Source organism: Vombatus ursinus, unplaced genomic scaffold (assembly GCF_900497805.2).
Source record: "Vombatus ursinus unplaced genomic scaffold, bare-nosed wombat genome assembly UNPS02004184.1, whole genome shotgun sequence".
Lineage (NCBI taxonomy): Eukaryota > Metazoa > Chordata > Mammalia > Diprotodontia > Vombatidae > Vombatus > Vombatus ursinus.
Genome location: NW_020943962.1, coordinates 65,713 through 84,759, shown reverse-complemented (window position 1 = coordinate 84,759; position 19,047 = coordinate 65,713). Strand labels below are relative to the sequence as shown.

The 19,047-nt window shown below is 45.2% G+C and overlaps 1 protein-coding gene across 3 annotated transcripts in view; it reads left to right on the top strand.

Annotated features, from left to right (window-relative positions):
* The window catches only part of LOC114053902 (lipid droplet-associated hydrolase-like), a 72,834-nt gene that overhangs the window by 14,632 nt on the left and 39,155 nt on the right, over positions 1–19,047 (top strand). For all 3 annotated transcript variants that reach the window (XM_027877033.1, XM_027877043.1, XM_027877026.1), the window contains exons 2-4: positions 1,853–2,002; positions 6,980–7,126; positions 16,129–16,298. In XM_027877033.1, coding sequence (XP_027732834.1) covers positions 1,855–2,002; positions 6,980–7,126; positions 16,129–16,298 — 465 coding nt within the window. In that variant the 5' untranslated portion in view covers positions 1,853–1,854. The remainder of the gene's footprint in view (positions 1–1,852; positions 2,003–6,979; positions 7,127–16,128; positions 16,299–19,047) is intronic.

Below are 19,047 nucleotides of genomic sequence, written 5' to 3'. Positions count from 1 at the left end.
TTCTTTCTATATATTTGTGCTAAATTAAGGAAACTTAATGCAAAGATTTTTGCAATCTCAATATTCTTTTGCACTTTTGTACTGTGCTGTACTGTGTGTGTGTTTACAAACACATCACATTTCAGTATGTAGGAGGAGACTTGTTGATATGGGAGTTATCCTTGAATCAGCTTTCTCTGTACATTGAGACCGTCACTCCCACCAAACTATGATCAGAATTAGTTATTTTAAAAAGAAGCTAGAATAATAATGAAAAAAAAGAGCATGCCATTGAAGGAACTTCACTTGGAGCCAATTGTCTGAGGCCATTCTGTGCTGGGACCTGGAGTCAGGAAGTCCTGAGGCCAAAACTGCCTCGGGCACTCACTAGCTAGGTGATTCTACCCAGGTCATTTCACCCCTCTTTGCCTCAGTTTACTCATCTGTTAAATGAGGATTAATAATCTTAGCGCCTGCCCTCCCAGGATTCTCATGAAGATCAAGTGAGATAATAGATGCATGAAGCACTTTGCAAAACATAAAGGGCTCCGTAAATGTCAGCTAGCATTACTGAAATAAATACTGACCTTCAAACGTGGGAAGTGGTGACTTCATTGCAGACAATCAGAATATCTTCCAAAAATTTAATTGATGTAAGTTAATTGCCGTAACAGGGAGGCCATGGGGTTGCAGACTGCCAGAGACAATACCAGGTAAAATGACATTTGTGGTTGTAAAGCTTTATGAAGAGTGGTGATGGACAGTTGTGGGTAATATAGTCTCATGTGGATCAATCACTAAACATCCATTAACCACCTACTGTGCACCAGGCTCTGTGCACAGAAAGAGTCAAAAGCCAGTCCCTGCCCTCAAGGAGCTTACAGTCTCATGGGGGGGACAACATGCAAACAAATATATACAATGCAGACTATATACAGGACGAATACGAAATAATTCATACAGGGAAGGAACTAAAATGAAGGGGGGTTGGGGAAGGCTTCCAGTAAAAAATGGGATCTTCGTTGGGACTAGAAGAGGCCAGTGAGGTCAGGAGATGGAAGCGGTAAAAGAGAAAATCAGTTGAAAGAAAGCTCATCAGAACATTCAAAGGACCCTCAAGGATGGGAGTGAGTGAATGAGTGAGTAAAGCACTTATTCTGTGTTGACTGTGTGCAAGGCTGAGTGCTTCGGATACCAGTGCAGCCCAGTGAGATGACCTCTGCAGTTGACTGAGTAGGGGGTGATGTGGTCACACCGGGGCTTCCGGATGACCAGTTTGGCCGCTGAGGGGAGGATGGATGGGGTGGGATGAGAGCAAGATTAAAGTCGTGGAATTCTGTGAGAGAAGGAGAAGAAGGCCTGGTCCTCTGGTTAGACAGTCCCTGCTCTCTATTGGTGTCCTTGTAATGGCAGGAGAGGTGGAGGAAGGCCTTCAGTGACCGTCAGCGAGCCTCGCGGCATGAGTAAACACGAGTGGATAGTGGTTAGCATCACGGGAGGGCGGTTGGATCTCGTGCACACTACCTTCCCGTTTCTCTGGCTCACCTGCCGTCTGCGTACGCTGTCTTCAGGTCAGTTGACCATGATGCTAGTGTGCGTTATTCATGGCCGTTCAAGCAGGGAAGGGAATGGAGATGCCTTCTGAACCCTCCTTTTCCTTCTGCTGCACTTCGTCTCCCCGCCAGAATCTGCTGGTGTTTCCTTTGTTTTTAGCTTGTCCTTGTAGCCCAGTGTTTTCATGAAGCTCCATCGGGACAGCTGGAAAGGCTTTCTCCTGCCTAGGCCCCTTTGTCCACCTGAGTCATTCAGACTTATCTTGGAGGCCAGCTCGTTCTCTTTCAGTAACCTTTTCATTCTTGTTTTTCCTAATTAGAAATGGATGTGACAGCGAATGAAGATGTCCCGGTGCACGATGAGTTTGTGGTCTGCGGCGGAGTTGTGACCCACGTCCTGAAGTGTGGGCCCTGGTCTGACCTCTTCGACACCAAGGATAGCCCTAAGCTGCTCGTCCTCGTGATTACAGGTGAGCATTTTGTATTAGAGAAATGCAAATAATGGTTGGGTGAGGAGCCTAGGGAGACATTTCCAAACATCAAAAAGAACTGGATTTTTCACACGACCTATTTTTTTTTGTTTGTTTGTTTGTTTGTTTGTTTTTAGGCAATTGGGGTTAAGTGACTTGCCCAGGGTCACACAGCTAGTAAGTGTCAAGTGTTTGGTCTGAGGCCAGATTTGAACTCAGGTCCTCCTGACTTCAGGGCCGGTGCTCTATCCGCTGTGCCACCTAGCTGCCCCGCACATGACCTATTTTTAAATTTGATGATTTTTTTTGACTCTTCTGTAGATACATGCACTGAGGATTTATTTAAAGCATCAGGAGGCATATAAAGTAATCAGTAGTATCCAACATCAGTAATTCCTACCCTGCTTTCAGTCTCAAAAGAAGATTTTTGTGGAGCTTTTAAATGTTAGTGCTTATAAAGATGGATGTTGTTTTTAAGAATTTTTATATAATCTTGGAGCACCTAGGTGGCACAGTGGATAGAGCACTGGCCTTGGACTCAGGAGGGACCTGAGTTCAAATCCAACCTCAGACACTTAACACTTAATAGCTGTGTGACCCTGAGCAAGTCACTTAACCCTATTGCCTAGCCAAAAAAAAAAAAAGAATTTTTATATAATCTTGAGTCAAAAGGAAGCCAAGGTGGCAGATCACCAGTTCTAGATTGTCGGATGTCAGCTTAGAGGCTGGAAAGTTATTTTGCAGTTGCAGAATGTACATCAGTCCCTTGGTTGTGAATATGGTGATTATGGCTTAAAGTTTTTCTAAAATTAATTTGAAACTTTTTAATTTTAATTTTTTTCCTGTTTTTCCATCACTTTCATTTCTCAGAAAGCCACTTCTTTAAACAAAAACTGAAAAAGGCCTGGAGGGTGGAGGGGAGGGGGGAAGAATTCACAAAACTAACCAACACGTCATCGTATTCTGTTTTTTTTGTTTTTTGGGGGTTTTTTTGGTGAGGCGGGGGGGGGGTTAAGTGACTTGCCCAGGGTCACACAGCTAGTAAGTGTTAAGTGTCTGAGTCCGGATTTGAACTCAGATCCTCCTGACTCCAAGGCCAGAGCTTCAACCACTGTGCCACCTAGCTACCCCCTTCTCCTCCTCCTCCTCCTCCTCCTCTTCTTCTTCTTCTTCTTCTTCTTCTTCTTCTTCTTCTTTCTTCTTCTTTTTGGCAAGGTATTTGGGGTTGAATGACTTGCCCAGGGTCACACAGATAGTAAGTGTCAACTGTTTGGTCTGAGACCAGATTTGCACTCAGTTCCTCCTGACTTCAGGGCTGGTGCTCTATCCACTGCGCCCCCTAGCTGCCCCACGTCATCTTATTCTGATAGTATGTGCAACATACCATACCCATATACCCCCACCTCTCCAGGGAAAGGAGGGTTGGGGCCAAGTTTGAGCATTCTAATCATGTAATATTAAGTTTATTCCTCGTTGTTCTTTCCATTTACGTTGTTGCAGTCCATTGGTCAGTAAACATTTATTAAGCTTCTGCTGTGTACCAGGCATTATGCTAAGTGCTGGGATACAAAAAAGAATCAAAAGACAGTCCCTGCCCTTAGGGAGATCACAGTCTAATGAGGGAAACCACAAGTGAGCAAGTTTGTACTGGAGGGTGGAGGGGAGGGGGGAAGAATTCACAAAACTAACCAACATGGGATAAAATTGGAAATAATAAAGGGGAGCAAGGCACTGGAATTAAGAGGTATTGGGAAGGCTTCCTGGAGGAGGTGGGATTTTAGTTGTTTCTCAGAGGAAGCCGGGGAGGCCAATGGGCAGAGCAGAGGAGGAAAAGTGTTCCAGGCCTGGGGAAGAGCCAGAGAGAGGACCCAGAGCCAAGAGATGGAGGGTCCTGGTTGGTGGGACAGCTGGGAGGCCGGGTTCACTGGGTTAAAGAGTATGCGTTGGGTGGTAAGGTATAAGAAGACTGGAGAGGAAGGACTTTAAATGCCACACAGAGCATTCTGTATTTGCTCCTGAGGGTGACAGGGAGCCCCTGGAGTTGGTTGACTAGGGGTGACATGGTAACACATGTGCTGTAGGAAAATCACTTTAGTGACTGAATGGAGGATGGACTGGAGTGGGGAGAGATCTGAGGCAGGCAGACCTCCCCCCTCCCCAGCAGCTATTGTAATAGTCCAGGCAGGAGACGACGAGGGTCTGCACCAGGGTGGGGGCAGGGTCAGAGGAGAGGGGGGCGTGTAGGAGAGATGTTGCCGAGGTGAAATCAAAAGACCTTGTCGCCATATTGGATGGGGGCGGAGGGTGAGAGAGAGAGGGAGGAGTCCAGGGTGACTCCTAGATTGTGAACCCGGGGGCCTCGGAGAACAGTGTTGGCCTCTACAGTAACAGAGAAGGTGGAGGAGGGGAGGGTTTAGGGGGAAAGATAGTGAGTTCCACTTTGAACTTGATGAACACATTTAAGATGTTTACTGGACATCTCATTTGAGATGTCTGAAAGGTAGTTGGAGATGCAAGATTGGAGGTCGGCAGAGGGTCACTCTGAGAATCATCAGCATAGAGATGGCCATTAAATCAAAGGGAGCTGATGAGATCCCCCAGGGCATTGGTCTAGGGGGAGAAGAAAAGAGGGACAGGATGGAACCCTTTGGGACACATACACTTAGTAGACATGACCTAGATAAAGGTCCAGCACAGGAGACAGAAGGGGTCATATGGGTAGGAGAGCCAATGAGATGGTGTCCCAAAAGAGAAGAGAGTATCAAGGAGGAGTGGTCAGGAGTGTCCTCGGTCTAGGAGAATGAGGGTTGGGGAAAGGCCATTGGATTTGGCAACTAAAAGATCACTGGTGACTTTGGGGAGAGCAGTTTGGGTGGAATGTTGAGACTGGAAGCCAGAGCAGAAGGGATTAGGAAAAGTGAGGAAAAGTGGAGGCGCTGACTGTGCACAGACTTCCCGAGGGGTTTAGCTAATACCGAGAGGCAGAGCTGAGAAGGGAGTGCACTCCAGACGTGTGGGAGAGCCTGTGCAGAGGTGTGGAGGTGGGAGATTGGGTGTCACGTCCCGTCCAGGAACAAGAAGAAAGGCCCGTCCGACTTGGCATGACGTATAGGAAGGGGAGAATATGAAATCAGACTGACCAACTTGTGAAGGGCTGTGAATATCCTACAGAAGAGTTTGTTTTCTATCTTATTGACAGGAAGGGTCCCTGGGGCTCCTGGAGCAGGTCAGTGCCGGGTTGTTATCCTTGGCACCATCTGTATGGAAAATGGATTGGGAAGTGGAGAGACTGGTGGCCAGTTAGTGGGCTGTTACAGTAGTGCAGATTAGAGATGCCCACTCTCTAAATTAGGGGGTGGCTATGTGGACACAGGAGACCAGAGTGTGTTTGTGGGCTATAGGAAAGGATCCAGTAGCTAGGGAGAGATTTAAAGTTAGGCTTGATTGGATAACTAGAGCATTTATTAAGCATCTTCTCTGTGCGAAGAGCCAGGGATAAAAAGACAAGCAAAAAAGACAATTTCTGCCCTCAACGAGCTGACGTTTTTTTTCTTTCTTTCTTTCTTTTCTTTTTTTGGTGAGGCAATCGGGGTTAAGTGACTTGCCCAAGGTCACACAGCTAGTACATGTTGAGCTGACATTTTAATGAGGGCCAAACAGCAAATCAAAGGGGAGCCTGGGGTGGGGAGAAGGGGGTAAATTCCTGAAGGCAGTGCTGCTGGTGAGGAGTGAAGCCTCATAGTCCAAGCCAGAGACCATCCAGTCAGGAGAGAGGCATTTCCATGGGCCTACTGGCAGTGGAGGTGGGAGAATCTGGAGAGTGACAAGTAGAAGACCAGCCCATGAGAGAAGAAGTCTCAAGAATTCATTATTGAGGGGTTGATCTGCTGAAAAAGTCAGGAAGGGCATAAACAGGGCATAGGGTTTGGTGAACCTGTAAACCCCAGCTACTGGGGCATGGACTCACTGTTCCACACAAACTACTTGGAAAACTAGAAAGCAGACTGGTAGAAATTATGTTTAGAGCAACAGCTCATACCATATACTACAATAGATTTTGTGGCCAGTGGATACGCGTCTTGGATATAAAAGGTCACATCATATAATAAAGAAGAGTAAGGAAAGAGACAATTTTTGTGTGTATGGATACGAGGAAGAGTCATGACCAAAAGACAGAGGTAATCACACGAGATAAAGTGAAGACTTGTGATTACGTAAAATTGAAAAGCTTTTACATAAACAAAATCGATGAAGATGAAATTAGAAAGGAAACATTTAACTTGGGAAAAGTCTTTGTAGCAAGTTTCTCTCCTAAGGTCTCATATCTAAGACATATAAGGAAGTAATTCAAATTTGTAAGTATAAGAACTGATCAAAGGAAGAAATCCAGGCTGTTCACCGCCAGATGAATCCTTTCTGAAAAGCCTCCCTCCCAACCATCAGATTGGCCAAGATGACGAAAGAGGAAAATAGCCGTTATTTAAGGGGTTATGGGAGGATGGATGTTCCAGTGGACTTTGGTTGGAGCTCTGAATCAGTGCAGCCATTTTGGAAAGCCCCAAAGTTACTCAACTGTCAAGCCTTTGGCTCAGTGATACTCCTAAGCTTTCTCGTTTACAGGAAGCCAGGTCTTGTGCTTGAGAGCAGACAGGCTTGGCAATGGTCATTGTGGGGAGCGAGGGGAGGGGCCGGGAGGCCTCTGTGGGAAGTGGACCAGGCGTCACAAGCTGCTCGAGGGCGTGAGGAATCCTGGGCTCGGGTTTGGCAGAGCCTTTCACAAAGTGTATTAGGACCAGCTTTCTCTTTTTCTCCTGATGGTTGCCTTGTGTCTGCATTTTTATGACCCTGCACCCCCGTTAAATTGCTCTCTGGGAAAGGATCAGTGCCATTGGATGTTCAGTCCTTCTGTCCCCTGCCTTGCTTTTGTCACTGCTGGTGGTCCCCCCAATATCAATGACTATGCCTTCATTTTTGCAGGTAACCCGGGGATTCCTGCCTTCTACGCGGGGTTTGTGACGGCTTTATACCTTAACCTGCAGAAGCGCTACCCAGTGTGGGTCATAAGCCATGCTGGCCATGTTTCAGCCCCGCGTGGTGTCAAGGTGGACGAGGAAGGCCCCGAAGGTAAGGGAAAGGTGCATGTCAGGCCAGCGGTGTCCGTGGTGAGCGGCCTCCTCTGCTGAGGTCCAGCCCTGACCGCTGCCTCATGGAGGAGGTGCCTTAGTGAAGGCTGGGTGTGTCCACCCCTTGGAATTGCCAGGCTCTTTGTCACATCAGGGCATGGAATTCGGAGAGGAGTGGTTAGCAGATTTCTCTAAAGACCTGATACCCAAGACGTTTAGGGAATTAGCACAGATAGATGAAACCCTGAGCTATTTGCCAGCAAGCAAGTGGTCAGAGAGTGTAGACAGGCAGTTTTTTTTTTTGGTTTTTTTTTTAGTGAGGCAATCGGGGTTAAATGACTTGCCCAAGATCACACAGCTAGTACGTGTCAAGTGTTTGGTCTGGGGCTGGCTTTGAACTCAGGGCTGGTGCTCTATCCACTGCACCACCTAGCTGCCCCATTTTTTTTTTAATTTTTTTTTTTTTTGGTGAGGCAATCAGGGTTAAGTGACTTGCTCAAGGTCACACAGCTAGTACATGACAAGTGTTTGGTCTGAGGCCGGATTTGAACTCAGGTCCTCCTGACTTCAGGGCCAGTGCTCTATCCACTGTGCCACCTAGCTGCCCCGACAGGCAGTTTTCAAGAGAAGAAATACAAGCTAATAACAATGACCTGCAAAAAAGTCTAAGGAGAAAGTTTCACCTGATCCCCGTCCTGTGCACCTTTGGGGAAGCTGAGAATTCATGGAACTATTGTCCAAAGCAATTGGCCCCTGTACCCCAAAAATCACCCAAGTGTACGTCAGAGGGACCACCTCAGGGCCTATACCCCAAAGAGGTAAAGAGGAGGGAAAGGCCCACTATACACAGAAATACTTATAGGAGCGTTTTTGTGGTAGCTCAGATACTCAGGTAGAAGTGGATCTCATTATCAATGAATGAATGAATAATGAAAAATACAGAAATAGAGGCCATGTGTGCTGTCCAGGAGCACCCACTCTATGGGAGAGGGGAGATTTCAGCTGTAAGCCAGATGAAAAAGCTTTTTAAATTTTTTTTTTAATTTACTTATTTTTAATATTCATTTTAAAAAAATTTTGAGTTCCAAATTCTTCCACCCGTTGAGAAGCCAAACAATCTGATAATCCATTATATATGTGAGGTCATCCAGAATATTTCCATATTAGCCATGCTGTGTAAATAAATAAATAAAAAATAAGAAACAGAGAAAGTGAAAAAAGTCTGTTTCAATCAGCACTCCAATCTGTCAGTTTTCTTTCTGGAAGTGCATAGCATTTTTCATCATGAATCCTTTGGAATGATCTTGGATCGTTGACTTAATCAGAGAAGGCCAAGTCCTTCACAGCTGATCTTTGTATAACATTGCTGTTACGGTGTACGGTGGTCTCCTGGTTCTGCTCCCTTCACTTTGCCTCAGTTCACGTAAGTCTTTCAAGGTTTTTCTGAAATCCACCTACTCGTCATTTCTTTTAGCACAGCGATATTCCATCACAATCACATACCACAGCTTGTTTAGCCATTCCTCAATTTCCTGGCATCCCTTCAATTTCCAATTCTTAGCCACCACAAAAAGATCTGCTCTAAATATTTTGTACAAAATAGGTTCGTTTCTCTTTTTTTATGATCTCTTTGGGATATAGACCTAGCAGTATTATTGCTGGGTCAAAGGGTTGCCCTTTGGGCATAGGTCCAAATTGCTCTCCAGAATGGTTGGATCAGTTTACAACTCCACCAGCAGTACATTAGTGTCCCAGTTTTCCCACATCTCCTTCAACATTTGTCTTTTTCTTTTTTGTCACATTAGCCAATCTGATAGGTGTGAGGTGATATCTCAGAGTTGTTTTCATTTGCATTTCTCTAATCAGTTGTGATTTAGAGCATTTTTTTGTATGACTATAGGTAGCTTTGATTTCTTTGATGGAAAACTGCCCATTCATATCCATTGAGGAATGATTTGTATTTTTTATAAATTTGACTCAGTTCTCCATATATTTGAGATATATCCTATATCAATTCTCAATTCTCTATATATTTTAGATATATCCCTTATCAGAGATACTTGCTATAAAAATTTTTCCCCAGTTTTTTCCTTCTAATTTTGGCTGCATTGGTTTTATTTGTGCAAACATGTTTTAGTTTTATGTAATCAGAATTATCCATTTTGTGTCTTATAATGTTCTCTGCATCTTATTTGTACTAAATTCTTCCCTTATCCATAGATCTGACAGATAAACTATTCCTTGTTCTCCTAATTTGCTTATAGAATCACCCTTTATGTGTAAATCATGTACCCATTTTGACCTTATCTTGTGTGACTTTTAAAAAGGTTTGAGAGACATAGTTTCTGGATAATTTGATCATTTTATTAATAAGGTCAGCAGGTTATTAATAAAAGGATGGTCATTTGGCCTGCTCTCTTAGACCAAAGACAATTGTGGTAGTGGTACTCATGGTTAACATGCCCTTTTCAATGAGGGGCTGAGGTTGATCTCATGTCACCCTGGGACAGAGAAATTATCTCTATGCTCAAACCTCCTGCAGCCTTGGGCTGTCCAGACAGAATGATCTGTCTCCACCCAAGCTTGAGGAGAACATAATGGATTTGTCCACCTTAGATTAAATTCCTTGTAAGGTTGGGCAGGTCTCACCAAGACTGAGGAGAGTTAATTCAGTCTCATTATTGGTAATGCCTTTCAAGAGACTGAACTTTTTAAAATCAGGACTTTGGAAGAAGGGGAGAGTTTTGAATCTCCTCAAGATAATGGTTATTAATAATCACTTCTCCCACTTGGTATATGGCAAGAGATGTTGGTCTACACCTCGTTTATGCCAAACTGCTTTCCAATTTTCCTAGTAATGTTTGTCCTATGTTGAGTTCTTACCCTTACCGTGGTCATTCACTACTGCGTCTTGTGTACCTAATGTAGCCCCACTGTCCACTACTCGATTTCTTAGCCAATACCAGATGGTTTCGGTGATGGTGGCTCTCTAATACAGTTTGACCTATGGTACTGCTAGGCCGCCTTCCTTCACGTTTTTGCTATTGATTCCTTTGATATTCTTGACCTTTGTTCTTCCAGATGAATTTTGTTATTATTGTTTTTTTCTAGCCCTATAAAATAATTCTTTGGCAGTTTGATTGGTGTGGTACTGAATAAGCAAATTAATTTAGGTAGAAATGTCATTTTTATTATATTGGCTCAGCCTACCCATGAGTAGTGAATATTTCTCTAGTTATTTTAGACCTGTCTTTATTTGCATAATTCTGTTCATATAGTCCCTAGTTTGTCTGGGCAGGTAGACTCCCAACTATTTTATATTGTCTGCAGTTATTTTATTTTATTTTATTCTCTGTAACCACAACTTTATTAATGAAATAGTTGTTTGCTGTCCTTCTGCTTTCTGGAAAAGAATTTTAGAAATACATCTTCTTGCTTCCTGGATGTTGGAGTTCATTTTATACAGCTGACAAAACCCTTAGCTAATAATGAAAAATCAGCGCAGAATTCAAATCCTTGCAGCTTCTCCACTTTACAAAGGGTTTAGTGAGAAATGATGGGGATAACAGACTTTAAAAACATGTTTTTTCATTTTATTTTATCCTTTCATTTGTCAGACAGCAATATTGGTTTTATGGATGGTCATAGGGGAAAGTGAAAAGAGCCCTGACATGGGACCTAGGGGGAAATCTAGATCCTGCCATGGCTACTTTTCCTTGTGTGATCTGCACACTGAGACCATCAGCTCTTTATCTGGAACTGGATAGCACGTTGTTGTTTTTTTTTAAGTTTCAAAAATTTATTTTAAACTTAAATAGAAAATAAGAGAAGAAAGGAAAAAAAAACCATTGCCATGTACATAGCAGAACATGAGATGCTTCAGTATAAAACAATAAATTTCTGTTTTGAGAAAACCTATATAATGAATACTACACAATATTTTCCAAGCTACCCAACTTTTCTTTGTTTCCTTGTAAGTTTTCTTTTGTTCTCTGCTGTGCACTTTTTATTTTATTTCTCCCCTTCCTTCCCCCCGAAAGAAGGCTACAATTAAGCACAGATATCTCTCTATAGATATGTCTATATCTATGGATATGCATATACATACATATCCATAGATATCTATAAACATACACATATATACACATATACAGTCATACACATATATGTTAGACCATACTATGCATATTTCCCCTTGTCATCTCTTTCTCTGGAGGTGAATAGCATCTTCTTAAGTCTGAGTCTTTCCATGTTTTTCTGAATCAACCAGCTCATCATTTCCTATACCACAGCAATATTCCGACCCAATTATATTCCATCTGAGAGATTGCCTTTGAAAGGTTTTTACCAATTTTCTGCATTCTTTCTATTCTTGGCTGTGTAGGTTTTATTTATACAAGAAAACTTTTATTTAAAATAATCAAAATTATCCATTTTACACTTCAACAATGCCCTCACCTTATCATATAGTTTAAGGTCTGATACCACTGAATCTGCTTCCTTTGCAATTTTTTTCTGTTTCTTTGAAGTTCTTGACCTTTTGTTCTTCCAAATGAACTTTATTATTTTTTCTAACTCAGTAAGATAATTTTTTTAGTAATTTAATTAGGATGACATTACATAAATAGATTAGTTAGGTAAAATTGTCATTTAAAAAAATTATTTTGGCTTTACTTACCCATGATCAATAAATATTACTTCAGTTATTTAGATCTAACTTTATTTGTGTAAAAAGTGTTTTATATTTATGTTCGTACAGTTCCTACGTCTTTTTGGCAGATATATATTCTCAGGTATTTTGTACACTCTAGTTATTTTAAATGGTCTAAAACAGTATTGGATAATATGGCTGACACAGAGTGTAGTTTCCCTGTTTTTCTCTTTTGATTAAATCTATTTTAGCTTTAACTTTGTCTGAGATCATGATTACTACTCCTGCTTTTTTTACATAGTAAATTCCACTTCTGGCCTTTATTTTATATTTGTGTGTATCTCTCATTTTTATATCATTTCCTGAAAGCAAGATATTGTTGAATTCAAATTTTTAATCAGCTATCAGTTTCCATTTATGGGTAAATTAATCCCATTCACATTCGAAGCTATAATTACTTGTTGTATTTTTTTATTCTTCCTATTTTTCCTCACTATCTTTCTTGCCCTGTTCCTATCTCTCCTCACTCCTCTGCTTTATTTCTACCCACTACCTTGCCCTCCTGTCCTTAACCTATTTACCCGTCCAAGAATCCCTCTCATCCTCTCCCCCCCATCCTATCCCCTTGCCCTCTTATTTCTTTCTGAATTTAAAAGACTTTTATACCCTTCTAGATATATGTGTTGTTCCCTCTTTAACCCATTCCTGATGAGAGTAAGGTTTCAGCACTACCCGTCTTCCCCCACTAGCTTCTTCTGTATGAATTTTTCCTTTTGTGCCTCATTTGTAGGAGATAATTGCTCCTTTTTATCTCTCCCTGCAGAGTTTTAATTTTTTTTAGAATCATCTATCATACTCAGCTCAGCCCAAGCCTTTCTTTCAAACTACTCATATAATGATGACAGTCATAGAAGTACTGATAATATTTTCACGTATAAGAAGTAAACAATTTAATGTTGTTGAGTTCCTTATACTTAAGAGAAATGCAAATCGCAACAGCTCCGAGGTACCACATCATACCTATCAGATTGGCTAATATGACCAAACAGGAAAACGATAAATGTTGGAGAAGATGTGGGAAAATTGGAACACTAATCCATTAGTGGAGTTGTGAACTGATCCAACCATTCTGGAGAACAATTTGGAACTATGCCCAAAAGGCTATTGAACGACGATCCCTTTGATCCAGCAATACCACTCACTACTAGAGCTATATTCCAAAGAGATCGTAAAAAAGGAGAAAGGATCCACATGTACAAAAATATTTATAGCAGCCCTTTGTGTGGTGACAAAGAATTGGAAATTGAGGGGATGACCATCAGGGAATGGCTGAACAATTTGTGTTATCTGAATATAATGGGATACTATTGTTCCATAAGAAATGGTGAGTAGGTGGATTTCAGAAAAACCTGGAAAGACTTGCATGAAATTGTGCTGAGTGAAGTAAGCAGAACCAGGAGAACATTGTACACAGTAACATCAATATTGTGTGATGACTGACTTTGTTATACTTAGCTTTTCTGAGCAATGCAGTGATCTGAGACACTTCCTAAAGACTCATGATGAAAAGTTCCATCCACATCCAGAGAAAGAGCTATGGAGTCTCAATGCAGATCAAAGCAGACTATTTTCTCTCTTTTTTGTTTTTCTTTCTTGTGGTTTTTCCCTTTTCTTCTGATTATTCTTTCACAACATGACTAATATGGAAATATGTTTAATATGATCATACATGTATAGCCTATATTGGATTGCAAGCCATCTTGGGGAGGGGGGACATTTAGAACACAAAATCTTATGAAAGTGAATGTTGAAAACCAAAAGTAAATAAATAAATTTCTTAATTAAAAAAAAAAGAATGATGCTAACCATGATAGTTTTCATATCAGTTTACAGTTTACTCATTCTTTCTAATGGCCACATGAGGTAAGTCACAGCAAAGTGATTAACGCCATCTTAGAGATGAGGCCATTGAAGCTCAGACAGGTTATATACGATTTGTCCACAGTTACAAGGTTCTTAGGTGGCTTAGCCAGAACTTGAACCGAGGCTTTTTGATCCTCGGTCCAGTGCTCCTTCCCCTACCTCTTAGGCGTGAGCAGTGTAGCTTGGGGCCTTGGTCACAAACCTCCGCTTCCCTCTGAGAATTGTGGCTGTGATTTCTGAGCACACTTGAGCTTACTGGCTTTATTAGAGGACCTTTGACATTTGAGATCATTGGGGTCTGGTAGGGCTCCTTTGTCCTCTTCTGCCTCCCTCTGAGTGCTATTGGCTTCATAAAGTTGCTTTCATCACATTGCTAACAGGACATATTAGCAACTCCTTGGATTCCTTTGGTTGAATAATAGGTAGTGATAGGAACGTTAACATTCATGAGGAGGCTTCTCATTTACTTGTTTTTAGATGTCTTTGTAGGAAGACAAAAGAAATAGCATTAGCTCTTTGCCTTGGAGGCCCTCTGCCTGCTAGCTTGGTACTGCAAGCACAGCAGTTCCACCTGAGGGCATGAGCCCCACACACTCCTGGTGAGATTAAGTGAGCTTTGATGCATTAGCAAATCCATCTGGGCTGTAAAACTCACTTGCCTAGCTAGAGTACTTTGGTAACTGTAGGGTGGCAGCAGTGTCTTGTCTAAGAAAAGGGATTGTGACATTCTTTGTCAGGCATTAAACATTTATTAAGTACCTACTATGTGTCAGGCACTGTGCTAAACACTGGGGATACAAAGAAAGGCAGAAGATAGTCCCTGTTATCAAGGAACTTATAGAGTATTCAGACAGCTATGTACAAACAAGCTACATAAAGGATACCGTGGAAATAATCAACAGAGGGAAGGCACCGTCACTGAAAGAGATTGGGAAGGCTTCCTGGAGAAGGTGGGATTTTATCTGAGACTTGAAGGAAGCCAGGAAAGCCAGGGGCAGAGGTGAGGAAGGAGAGTGTTCTAGCCATAAAAGCAGCCAGAGAAAATGCCCGGGGTCGGAAGTGCAGGAACAGCGAAGGGGCCAGCGTCACTGGATCGAGGAGTCCCTGGGGTGGAAACGTGGGGAAGGGACAGGTTATGAAGGGCTTGGAACCCCAGACAGAAGATTTTCTGTTTGATCCTAGAAGTGATAGGGAGCCACTGGAGTTTCTTGAGAAGGGGAGTAACAGAGTCATGCATGGGCTTATGTTGATTATAGCGAATGGGGCTTTGAACTTGGGCTGAGCAGAGGCTTCGTTTGAATCCCGCTGTTCGTTCCTGGCATGCCCTTCTTGGCAGAGGTGATCCCCCAGCCCTGGGCGACGTCCTGAGCCCCTGACTTCCATGGGGGCGGCCTCCTACAGGAGCTGTCTTCACACTCCCGTTCTGTGCATGCGCTCCTTCTCGAAATGACACGGTCTGTGTGCGTGTCATTCCCCCCTCCCTCCTCCAATGTAATGTAGTGTCCTGGAGAGCACAGACTCTGCTTTCCTCTATTCCCCAGTACTGAATATAGTGCCCGGGTCCTCGGAGGTGCAGAATTGAATGGAATTGAGTTAGACGCTGTCTATGACAGAAAAAAGTCAGAGACAGCGCTTGTCCTCCAGTAGCGTCCAGCATCCAGCCCAACGGGAAGATGAGATGAATGAGGTAGGATAGGCTGGGGGCCACACATGACCCAGGTAGAGGCTTCCTGAGGAGGGCGGCGCATTAAGAAGGACAGTGAGTCACTTTGGGGGAGCCAAAACTTCCCGAAAGGTGACCGCCAGGCCTTAGTTCTGAGGCAGAACCAACCAGAGGTGTTCTGGGAGCCCGGCCTGGGGGAGCGGAGCTGGGGGAAGCAGGGGGGGACTGCCACAGCTTCTGTGCCTGAGCAGCACCCCCTGCAGCCCAAGGGGGGGTGTTCTGGGCTGCAGACGTGGGAGATGGCCCCATCCTCCGTGAGGAGCAGCGATTGGGCCAATGTGGCTGGACTGTGCAGGTCATGGAGGGGGGAAGGACTTAGTGCTCCCGGCGCTGAGCCAGGCTGAGATAAGGGTCCATAAAGCTCCCGCCCGCCTGGGAGCCTCCGCCGGAGGCGGAAGAGTGGGGAGGCTGGTGGGGGCTTCACCTGCCAAACAGACTTTTACGTTTGACCACAGGAGAAGGGAGGGTGCAGACTCTTATGGCTGGGCAGGGATGGCAGCGGTGCCGCCCCTCCCCAGCACCGCTGTGGCAGGGCGGTGTCCAGTGGCACTGGTGAGAGCTCACATGCACACAACGCACACACAGTTTAACTCCGTCTCCCGGCCCCAGGATTTGCGGTCTCTCTCCAGTGTGGCTTGGAGTTGGTGAAGGGGCACTCCCTCCAAAGCCACCCCCACAAGCCCTTTTCTGTGTGTTCCCTCCTCAGATCCAAGCCCGAGAAAACTGGATGATGCCTTTGGCCTCGAGGGCCAGGTAGAGCACAAGCTCGCCTTCCTGAGAAGGCGCGTGCCGGCATCGCTGAAGCTGGTGCTCATCAGCCACTCGGTGGGCAGCTATGTTCTGCTGGAGATGATGAAGAGAGCCCCTCAGCTTCCGGTGGGTAGACCGCCCGGGTCTGGCAGTCGCGATTGGCCTTTACGAGTGTCCCAGAGTCTCCTCACGGTCAGCACCCGCCGGGTGAGGACGCAGGGCACTCTAGGCTGACGGGTGTCAGAGGTGGGGTCTGAACACAGGTCTCCTGGCTTCAAGCCCAGTGTTTTGTGCCTCAGGAAGCCGACACTGGGAGGGTTGTGTGGCTCTGAAGGTTAGCCCAGGCACGGATCTGGAGAAACCTCAGCTGGCCCACGGTGCTTTGTTTCCCCCCTCGGTCCAGCCGCTGCGCTGGCCCCTGGGAACAGAGTCCAAAGAATAAGTGCCCCCTCTCACGGGAGTCACAACAAGGACAGATACCATCTGTCCGTACCTATCTGCGGTCAGTAACTAGTGTCCACATGCAGCTGGGGGTGGGGGTGTGCCTGAGCTGTTGTGGGGAACAGGAGGGGCTTCCCACTGCCCAGTCGTCCGCGAGGGCCCAAGAGGAGGCCCATTTGGCCAGCCTGGGAAAGTGGTGTGACACGGCTTGGCAGCTGACCGCATCTGTGGAGCAAGGAGCTTCCTCTCCGGAGAGAGGGGTTGGGGCCACAGGGGAACAGTGGAGGAAGCCGGGAGGGTTGGCCTCGAGGGCCCTGGGGTCAGTGTTGTCCCGAGTGGCGGGTGTAGGGAGGAGAGAACACATGGATGACCAGGTGCCGGCGGGCTTCAGCATTCCCGCCTTTAAATGTGGCCTCATTTTCACCTTCATGTTGCCAGCCTCACATATCCGCAGCTACTCGCCATGCACTGCTTCCCGCTAGGTGCTCCCTGGGCTTGTTCGCCTATCACTGGAGAGTTCTCCACGCACTCACTGCACATTTCCATTGTTGGCCTTTAAAACTCAAGGCCGTGTAGCACATTGTGCCCCCAGAGCTAGCACACAGCCTGGGCGAGCAAGGTCAGTGAGGTGAACTTGGTGCCAGAATGTCGGCAGCCACTGGCAGTCACCCCCAAGTATGGCATTAACGATTCCTCACGTCCACAAAGCGGAAGAAAGTATCCAGGGTGCTGTAGGTTTCAGGGGTTGTGGAAAGTGAAGATTGTCAGAAATCAAGGGTTTCTCCTGAGCCTGAGGGAAAGGGTGATGTCCCCATAGTGCCCCCTCTGACAGTTGTGAGACACGGCCTGAGGTCTTACGGCCAAGTGCTTTGGGATCTCCAGAGGGCTCTGTAAATGTCCACCAGGAATTTCTAGAAGTTCTGACGCATCTGTTGTGAGCCAGCTTAAGTGAAGGTGGTTTTGTTTTGTTTTGTTTTGTTTTGTTTTTGGCTAGGCAGTGGGGTTAGTGACTTGCCCAGGGTCACACAGCTCGTAAGTGTTATGTGTCTGAGGCCGAATTTGAACTCAGGTCCTCCTGAGTCCAGGGCCGGTTCTGTAACCACTGCGCCACCTAGCTGCCCCAAAGGCGGTTTTTTAATCACTCCTTACCAGTTTCCATTTTGCTCACCAATCGCCCCCGCAAGAATGCCAACAAGCAAAGGTCTGTAGCGGGGCCAGGACCATCTCCCAAACTGTTGGCAGAATGTGAGGGTTCCTTCAGGCTTTCCCTTCCACCAGAAATAGGGCACACAGGGCTGGCCTTGGAGGAACTCTTTGCCTGGCCGACTTCCTTCTCCATCAGAGGGAGGCCTTCATTTAAAGCGTGTGTGTGTGTGTGTGTGTGTGTGTGTGTGAGTTTGTGTGAGTGTGTGTGTGAGTGTGACTGTGTGTGTGTGTGTGTGTGTGTGTGTTCAGAATGACTCAGGAGATTATCTTGCTGAGAACTAGACACAAAGAAAGTTTCACCTTCTAAATTTAAACCACTTTTTTTGAGTTATCTGCTTATAAAACAATTCCTTAAATTGCATTTAAAATGGAAACACTGTGTGGGCTAGCATCCTCTCATAATGCAAAAACTAATGTTTTTGTCAAGCATTGCAAAAAAAAATTACCTTTGGTTTTTAAAGCGAGTATGGAAAACTTCAGGCCAAAAGGCTGATTTTGGGGAAAGCAGGCTTTCTCATGGCATTTTCTTCCTTCGTTTTAATGCTTTATCCAGTGCATTTCCTCTGTGGTCTCAGAGCCTGCTGCCCCAGCCAACCACAGGTGCCAGGCTAGGGATGCAGATGAGGAAGGAAGAGTAGCCAGGCAGGAGGCACCAGACTGGAGACTGGCCCGGCTCCTTCCTGCTCAGCCAAGATTTTCTGATTTTCTCTTCAGGTATCAGTCAAATCAGTCAACATTTATTAAGTGCCTACTGTGTGCCAGGTGCTGTGCTAAGCACTGAGGATACAAAAAGAGCCAAAAGACAGTTCCTGTGCTCAAGGAGTTTACATTCTGACGGGGGAGGAGACAGCATGCAAACAACCACATACAAATGATATTGTGGGATCTGGCTGGTGAGGGTTTAAGCAGAGAGTGAGAGGAGAGGGAGTGGAGGCATCAGTCATCCACAGCCTTCGGGGATTTAGCCCCAAAGGCAGAAGGACGAGCGTTAGCAGAGATGGAAGGGTCAGGTGAGGGGGTTTTGAGGCTGGGGAGACTGGGCATGTCTGCAGGCAGAAGGGAAGGAGCCATAGACAGGGGAATGACACGGCAGGGCGGAGGTGGGGGGTCTGCTGGAGGAGGCAGGATGGAAGGGGATCTTCTGAGCAGGCCACGGGATGAGGCTGTGTCTTCCTGGGAGTTGGGGTGGAGGGGGCGAGGGGAAGAAGGGGAGCCCGCGGCCGGCAGC